Source organism: Bison bison, unplaced genomic scaffold (genome assembly GCF_000754665.1).
Source record: "Bison bison bison isolate TAMUID 2011002044 unplaced genomic scaffold, Bison_UMD1.0 scf7180017864213, whole genome shotgun sequence".
Lineage (NCBI taxonomy): Eukaryota > Metazoa > Chordata > Mammalia > Artiodactyla > Bovidae > Bison > Bison bison.
The window spans coordinates 6,176,932-6,185,874 of record NW_011494785.1 but is presented as its reverse complement, the minus strand read 5'-3'; the positions used below and the strand labels follow the sequence as shown (position 1 = coordinate 6,185,874).

At 56.7% G+C, this 8,943-nt stretch overlaps 1 protein-coding gene across 1 annotated transcript in view; it reads right to left on the bottom strand.

Annotated features, from left to right (window-relative positions):
* GGA1 (golgi-associated, gamma adaptin ear containing, ARF binding protein 1) overlaps positions 1–8,568 on the bottom strand; it is a 19,452-nt gene extending 10,884 nt beyond the window's left edge. The window contains exons 1-5 of the mRNA XM_010845075.1: positions 7,773–8,568; positions 3,837–3,921; positions 2,487–2,562; positions 1,490–1,588; positions 366–489 (exon numbers count right to left, since the gene is read on the bottom strand). Coding sequence (XP_010843377.1) covers positions 366–489; positions 1,490–1,588; positions 2,487–2,562; positions 3,837–3,921; positions 7,773–7,815 — 427 coding nt within the window. The 5' untranslated portion in view covers positions 7,816–8,568. The remainder of the gene's footprint in view (positions 1–365; positions 490–1,489; positions 1,589–2,486; positions 2,563–3,836; positions 3,922–7,772) is intronic.
* Positions 8,569–8,943: the final 375 nt, after the last annotated feature.

Below are 8,943 nucleotides of genomic sequence, written 5' to 3'. Positions count from 1 at the left end.
ATGGGGGGCAGGCAAGGGTAGGAGGGAGCGTGGAGGCAGGCTTTCTCCAGCACGCTGGTGCTGCCTTTCCGGGTCAAGGCCTGCTCCTGAACTACCACGCCAAGCAGCAGCCGGCACAGGGCGTACTTAGGAGCCTCTATTTTGAGACCATTCCATGGGGGGCCACTCTCTGAGGGGAAGGCTGACTCAAACCCATCTTCTCTGCAGCCCATCTGGCCTCAGTCAGAGCCATAATGAGGCCCCACTGACTCTGTGGTCTTGAGCAGTTAAAAGGCACACCCATGATCTTGCTGACAGGGCCCTGAAGCTGCTGGAGCCCCAGGGCAGAGCAGAGAGGGTGGTCACCCCCACCTGTGGGGCCTCACCCTGCTTCTTCAGCATCTGGTAGGCCTCTGCAATCTTCACCTCCTCGGGGAGGCCAACCGTCCAGCTGTAGAGAAGCTCCAGGATCTTGTTCTTCACCTTCTCTGATGTCCGAGAACCCAGGTACTTCAGGGACCGGGGGGAGAGGAAGCTTTGCATTGGCTGGCCTCACTCACTGCAGCCCCAACCCCAGCCCAAACCTGGCTGCCTTCCCAGGACTCTCTCCAAAACCTCAGCCTACAGGACCCTCATGTCCCACCTGACCAGCCCTGCAGAGCTCCAGGCCCTGCCGCTCCCAAGCTGAGACGGCCCTGGGCGTCCCAGTCCCCTACCTGTTCAGTAAGGTGACAGCAGAGAGACGGCGCTGGGGACGCAGAGCTGAAAGGCCCAGAGCCCAGCATCTACTCACGGTTGGCTCATGGAACCCCTAACATTGTGACCTCAGGGAGGAGGAGCTACCAGGCTCCTGGCTGACCAGGGAAGGAGCAGGTGTGGGACCGTTTGGCCCCAGGCCCCATTCAGTTTCCCAGCAGTACACTCGGCTGAGGGAACTAGCTTTCACACTGATCAACTCCTGAGAACAGCTACTGGGTCATTCAGCTGCTCGGGCCAAGGGACAGGCCTGAGTGAGGACGGGCGAAAGGGCTGGGCTCTCATACACCCAAGAAGAGGCACCAAACCTGTTCGTGCCCTACGGGAGGACTCTGGGGCCTCAGATCTGAGGCTTCAGGAGGCCACTTTTGTAAGTGGGGACAGGGACACCCTCCACTAGACACCTAGTGGGGGCACCAGGGCACCCCACCCTGGTGCCCAGACCTGCCACGGCTAGGTCTGCAGGGAGAGAGCTCAGACCTGAGCAGCCCACACTGGGGAAGCTGTTCTTTCATTGCAGTCATTTCTCCCTATGTGCCGAGCTGCTCCAGAGTCAGCCAGCCACCGGGCAGCCTGGAACATTCTTCCTAGAAGCCCAGCTGTCCTGGATTCAGCTGTGTGAAGGAGACCTTGAGAAAGGGTCTGTGTGTGCTGGGTCAGGAGGAGGGCAGTCACCCTCCTCTCTTGATTTGGGATCCTCGCTGTTCAACCCCCCATGACAGCACAGGTCTGAGCATATGATAGAGGCACCCACCTTGGGAGACACGACCTTGATAAGCTCGTTGAGGAAACGGAACTTGCCCACCTCGTCGTGGAACCTTTTGCCACAGCTCTTCATGCATGTTTCCAGCACCTGGGGGGGAAGGTGTGAGGTACGGGGGCCCCTGGGTGGGTCAGAGGAGGCAGCCTCTCTCCCACACCTCAGCCAGGGCCCAGAAGTCCAGAGACCAGCAGTGAGAAGGGAGAAAATGACTTGAGAAAAAAAAGGATTCTGAGGTTCAGAGACCCCTGAGATTGATCACCACCCCTGGAAGACAGGGCCGGGCCACTCTGAGAGCCTGGTGACACACAACTCACATCACTAACTTAGTCCCTCCATGGCCTGGCCACATCTGAGTACCACTTGTAAATTACTTTCTCACTATTTTCCTTTGATGGTTTTTTGGAAATGTAAATAGGCACCATCAACCTCAGCCTCATCCTAAGCCATACATATGTGAGAACTAACATGTGAGGAGAGGAAAAAAAAACACCGAAACCCTAACATGTTAAAACAAACACCGGACTATTAAAAGGGTGCCTGGGGTCCTGCGTCTGGAGGCCATCAACAGGCTGGCCTTGTCGGGCCCCGCAATGATCCGGGAGCTCTATAAACACGGAGACTCCTGGATGCATGTACTACAGGTGTTCTGTCAGCAGGGCTGGAGTGGGGCCCGGATTCAGCCTCCAGAAGATCTGAGGGACAGCTGGAGCTGGGAATCCCCGGACCAGGTGACCGAGGGCTTCCTCCCTGCAAGAGGCCTAACTGTGCAGGGTCTGGGGTGGGAGGCCAGCCCATTGGTTCACTGGTTGCCATGGGGCGCTCAAAGGCTGGCACATACCCTTATTTAGGCCATCTTGGCTCAATTCCCTTGGGCTCTAAAGAGGAGCCTGATGGGACCCCAAAAACCTCAGTCTCCCCCGCCACCCCACCCCTGGTGCCATCCACATGGTCAGGAGACAGATGGCACTGTGTTTCTCCTTCTCCTCACCGTCAGGGCCTGGACTGCCTCCCACTCCTGCGGGGACTGGATCTTGTGGGCCAACAGCCGGGTGGCAAGTGGAGGCCTGCGGGAAAGGAAGAGCAAAGAGCCAGACTAGTCACAGAGCCCCAGGCACCCTGAGAGTGCTGCCACTCTTCCCCCTGGACCTGGAGTCTGCAGAGGCTCCTGCAGGGCATGCGCAAAGGCCCAGCTCCCTCTTCGGACTGACTGGGGCCAGAGACTCTGGCACAACAGAGCAGGGCCAGGCAGGGCGCGCAGGGCGGCAACCTTTGAAAGGGACGAGCTCAGCTCCTTGGCTGGCTTTACTGAGAACTATGACCTGCATATCCTTGGGTGGCTGTACAGACAAGTACTGAGGCAGGGGCCCAGCCAGGGAGCAGAACACAACAATGTGCCCAGAACATTCTGCTGGGAGAATGTGACATCACCTACCCGATCCTAACACAGACATGCCCACGGTCTACAGGGGCCCAGCCAGGGAGCAGGACGCGACAATGTGCCCAGAACATTCTGCTGGGAGAATGTGACATCACCTACCAGATCCTAACTGTCACCAGTGACAGCAACAGCTAACACGTACTGAGTGGTTAATGTGCAAGGCGACTCACCTCCATTTTCCTGCCTAAGCCCCTAAGAGCCCCCTGAAGCAGGCAGCACTACCACCCCCACTTTACAGTCGCAGAGATGGAGGCTCAGAGGCATCCAGTACTCACCCAGGCAACCCCCTAACTGAAGGGATGGGACTCGGGCCCGAGCAGCTGGTGTGGGGACCACGCACGTCAGGGTCCACATGGCATCCTGAGTGGAGCGCCTGCACTTGTGGGGGTGCAGCGGAGGTGAAGCACGCTGGGCTGTGCTCCCAACTTCAGCACTGCCTGGGAACCCGCTAACAACGTCCCCCCTCAAGGTCCCTGCTGAGTGGTCTAGTCCAAGCCTGGACGCACCACCAACGGACAGTTCTGACAAGCACACCGTGTGGGTTTCATGCGGGCAGTTCAGGCTCTGCCTTGAGCAGAGGGTACCCCAACTGGGGAGCATGCAGTTCTCCGGCAGTTTCTCCCCAAACAAGCCTGGGCACGAGTCAGGCAGCCTGGAGCCTCGTCAGGTCTGTGAGATCTTAGGGCAACTGCTGAGTTCCCTGAGCCTCAGTTTCTTCACCTGTAAAATGGGTCCAGTAAAATGGGTCCAGGCACAGAGTGCCTGATGCCATCATTAATCTGGGAGCTCATTAAGAATGCAAACCGAGTCTCAACCCACCCTCATGTCTGCCCAAGGCTGGGTCTGGAGGGTGCATGGCAGGTGCTGAGCACGTGAGCAAAGGACAGGGAAGTCACCTACCCCTCAAAGTCCTCGTTGAGCTGCTCACAGAAGCCGTTGATGCTGGCCCAGTTCAGCTCCTTGTTCAGGGGGTTTGTGGCTCTGTCTGGAGAACAGAGGGCTAGTGTGACCTGGTGAAAGGATACCCCTGCCTCTTTCAGCTCCTGCCCTGGGGTACGACTGAGCACATGGAAAGGCCTCTCCTTGACTCCCTGCCCCAACAGCCCCAAGACCCCAGCACTGACGTCCATCAGGTCAGAGCACAGAGGGCCTGCTGGCCGCTGGCTTCCCCTCACAGCCTCTCCCCAAAGGGCCCCATGTCGAGAGAGTGCTCAGGGGCTGCTCCCTTACTGTCACTTCTGCTGTAAGCCTCTCCGCCTGTCTAACCACACCTCCTCTGATTCTGCTCCTAAAATGTCCCCATAATTCTCACGGAATTCACTCTCAGAGGAGATCTAGAGGTATGGGAAAAACAGCCGTAGTTCCAAACGCAAGGAGCTTCGCAGCTGGGAAGTGGGCCAAGGGCAGCTAGGTTCTCAGTACAAGGCGACAGAGGGAGGCAAAAGGGTCATGGGAACTGGGAACCAGGGGAGGGGACTCAGGGGAGGCTGCCCGGAGGGGCAGCACAAGAGGGAGTACCAGGCTGGGGAGGACATGACTTGGAACAGCTCAAGGGCTGCATGTGAGAAGAGCCGTGGATAATAGCCCAGGGCAAGGCATGAGGGGCGTGATAAGGAGCACAGCTCAGGTATGCCTCCTCCCAATCTAAGGTCACACCTGCCCGGGGGGCAGCACTGCCAAGGCAGTGTGCGCCTGTGTCCCCCCAGACCTGACCCTCATCGCGAGCCCAAGTCTGCTACTGCATCGCATCGCAGCCGTTTATGTACACGTCGGTCTCCCCCCAGTAAATGAGTGAATGAACATGGGCTTGGCGGCAGGCTGGCAGGGAGAGGTTCTGGGAGAATTCAAATCCAGAGCGGGTAGTGGCTAGGAGAGGGCAAACAGGAAGGGGTGGTAAACAAGGCCAGACAGAACCGCCTGACCCCCCCCAGTGTCGGTCAAACAACAATTAAAGATAAACAAGATCCTATTGTAGAACACAGGAAACCACATTCAATATCCTGGGATAAACCATAATGAAAAGGAATATAAAAAAGAATGTATATATGTGTAGAACTGAGTCACTGTGCCGTACAGCAGAAATGAACACAACGCTGTGTATCAACTATACTGCAATAAAATGAAAAAAACCACCAAAAAAACCACACAAAAAAACTATTAAGTAAGTCACATAACTTTCCCGAACTTCCATTTCCCCATCTGTAAAGTTGCGGCGAAATAAGGAATGATTTGGGATGACAACATACTCCACCCAGGGGGAGCGGCGGGGGCAGCCAGAGCTGGATCTCTGTCACCTCCCAGCCTGTCCAGGTCAGTTCTGCCCCAGCCTGAGGACTGAGCGGGGGCTGTGGAGGGAACAGCCCAGGAGGTGGGACACAGGAGCTGTGGCCAGGGACAGGCTGGGGACTCGGAGTGTGGCGCCTGCCTATTTGGGGTCCTGTGCTGTGGCGGGAGGCCTGGTGCCCTAGGGTCTCAGAGCCTGGCAACCAATCATTCAATTCATATTTATTCAATAAATATTTTGAGTGTGGGACTGTGGCAGTGAACACAACCCCCATCCTCCTGGAACTCAACAGCTCAGCATAGGAAACACTGACTGCTCAGACAAGCCACCAAACAGGGTGCTGTACACTGCTGCAGAGTGCTGTTAGGAAAAACAGATCATTAAAAAAAAAAAATGGAAAAGAAACTCAGAGCAAAGAGACGGTATAGACAGCGTGTGTGTATTAGTGGGGGTTGCTGCTCTCTGGGATGGCCCTCAGAGGTCCAGCTGAGCAGAGACCTCAATGAAGCATTTTCCCTGTGCACACGTCTGTTCTTGGAGCCCTGCAGAGCCCTCCAGTCCCTGGGAGAAACGAAGCCCCTGCTGACCACTCAGGAATGCCAGAAATAGCTGCCTCCCCGCTCCCATCAACTCTGCCTCCCAGTCCTGCAACAGGGATGGAGCCTGGGTAACATCAGTCTGCAGTTAGAAAGATAGCATGGGGCTGGATATTGCCTACTTAGTGACACCCAGCTGGGGGAACCTAAAACAGGAAGTCTCTTAAAGTGTCAAGAGACACGTGAGTCTGAGTGAGTTCCAGAGTCTGCTCCTAAGTCAGAAGCCAGGGAGGACGAAGCAGTGGCATCACGGAACATCTCTGCATCTGGTTCAGAGCAAGGGCCTCTGGGTCCAAGGAGATCTGACCAACCTCTCTGGGCCTGGCCCTCAACTCCCAGCCCTCTTAGCTCTACCTGGGGGGAGCACTTCCCCCAGCAGGCCTCAGGGCAGAACACCCAGGGAAGGAGATGTTTCACAACAGGGTGTGACTCCACTTTGTCACTCTACAGTGGTGACAATGTCATATTTTACCCAACAAAGGCTACTCTCACCCCCAATCACTGCAAGGAAAGAGCTTACAATTTCGCCATGGCACCAACAGGAAGAAAAAGAGAAAACACCCTCAGCTCCAGTCTCTCAGAGTCCAGCCTCCTGCTCAGATCAAACCCCTTGGCCTCTCAGAAATCGTCCACTGTTGCTAAACCTGATACCATTCTGTATCACCCACGGCTCAAGGCCTGTGTCTGGTCAGATCTGTCCGTCAGGGCCCTGCTCATCCCCCACCCCCAAGTGATTGTGGAGACCTAGACACTTGTGGCATTCCAGAACCGTCTCGATGGCCGCTGAGTGCTTCCTTTCCATGCCTGCCCCCTCCACTGGCCAGACTGACTGTGAAACATCACTGGAGACGGTGTGGTTCTGAGACCAACCTCCAGATTCAACGCTGCACAAGACTGGCTTAAAAGGGGTTGTCCATAATTCCAAATCACCCTGTGCGGCTCCCTGGTGTGCCTGGGACCGAAGGGCTGAGCTGAGGGTTGACCCAGAGGCTTCCCTACAGCCCTGGTGCAGAGGTGAGTGGAAAGCAAGAGAGCTGTCACTAGTCCAGGGAGAAGCAAGCCGTGCTCTGAGGAGCACAGTCCAGAGTGGGTTACGAGAGGCGAGGATCTTCTGCAGTGTGAGATAGGGAGGTCAGGTGGACCATGTGGGGGGCCAGCACTCAGAAGCCGAAGGAGTGGGGAGCTGGGTCTGAGGAGACACAGGGAGGGATGCACGGGCCTTTGGAGCAAACTCGGTGAGAGGCAGGAAAGGAGTTTGTGGTGGCGGTGCAGAAATCTGAGGGATTGGACGAAGGGTAGTGATACAGAACTTGAAATTTCTTCTGGAGTTTGAGACGGGGACCCTCCCAAGCCTGTGGAGTTCAGGGGTTTCTATGTGGCCAGAACTTGGGGTTCCATGGGTTAGTGGGTCCTACCTTCCTGGGTGGGGAAACAACCAAATCTGAGTTGCAAGCTCAAGGAACAGATAGGAGGGAGTTCCATCACGCACCGCCAGAAAGTGGAGGATTCGGGGCTTTAAGGGGAACAGGGGTCCCTCCCTCCTGGGTGTATGGTGAAGCCCTCGGGGACGCTCGCCTGCTCCCTCCCGGGGTCCAGGGAATGACTTGGGTGTCCGCTCCGCGGATAAGTCTGGGCCCGAAGAGGTTGTAGGCTGCGGTCTCCATCCCGGGAGTTCTGGGCGCCGAGCTGGGGGCAGCTCACTCGGCCCCGGGGGTCGAGGCCCAGGAATCGGAAGGATGGGTGGCACTTGATCCCACTGCGGGTCCATGCAGCTGGTGGGGGTCTCCCTTCTTCACCCCAGGATCTAAGGTATGGGTTTTGGGACACCGCCCCTCACCGGGCCGGGGGCGGAGCGTGAGGAGGGGGCGCCCTGTACCCCGCCCCCGTCGGGAAGGGGACCGCCTAATGCCCCCGGTTCCGGTTCCGGTCCGGCCCGCGCCCCTCCCGGACACTCACTGATTCGCGCCTCCAGAGTCTCCGGCTCCATCGCGGGCTCCATCGGCCACAGGCCCCCAGCCTCGGCACCGCCCCCCGCCCCCCGCCGCTCTCGCGGGACCTCCTTGGCACCGCCCTCCGCCGATTAAAGGGGCAACGTCCGTCCCGACGAGCCGGAGCGGCGCGCCAGAGCATTCGGCACCATAGACATGAAGACGGGCTTGCCTAGAGCGTCATCTGTTCTTCCAACCCCTCCAATCGGCGTTAATGTCGCGAGAGCGACTCGCCTCCTGCCTTGTTCAGAGCGCTCGGAAACAAGAGAAAGCCGAGGGACTCGGGACTGTGGGCTGCACCATGGAAACCCTGCGGGACGCTCTAAATCGCCGTGCGTCACGGAGATGCCTATGACCGCTTCCGGAAGAACGTTCTGGGGCCATGTTTCTGAGGGGTTCTGAAGTCACTTCCGGATCCCTGAGCGGACATTCCGTTTAGCTGCAGAAGTGGGGAGGGGGCCCTTAAAAGGGCAACGGCACCTTGGCTGCTGTGAAAATGACGTTTGAGTGCTTACAGTGTTCCAAGCACTGTTTTTAAGTATTGTTTAATGATTTGCTATTTTTCACAACGTGAACCAGATAGTTTGTCTGAGATCACACAAGTGGCAGAGCCTGAACCCTGTACTATCTCCTGTATCCATTCTGCAATCAGTTCATGCACTGTTTATTCGTCTTGTTCTGGGACAGGCGCCGAAACAGAAAGAGAAGGCCAGATATTACACGTGATGGGGGAAGCCCAGGGATAATGGCAACATAGGAGGGACCCCTACCCTAAACTGGGGCGGGGATAGGGGATTGCGGGGTGTGTGTGGGGAGGGGGGGGGGCTGTTTTGTCAGGAGGTTTCACAGAGAAGGTGATATTTAGCTGAAAGACAGAATTCTCCCAGTAAACCTGGTGTGGAAAGGTACTCCAGGTGAGGGGAACCAAACATTTCAGGATTCACAGGATAGAAAGAGGATGATGAGGTCAAATAATTCAAAATAGTTTAATGCGGCTCCAGAGGTTGTTGGCCTGGAAATAGGCCGGGGCAAGATCACGCAGTTCCTGCGTTTAGCTTTTTTTCTTGTAAACTATGCTGGGGGTGTCGTTAAAGACTTTAAACGAGTGGTGATGACAAAGTCAGGCTTTTGTTAGAAAG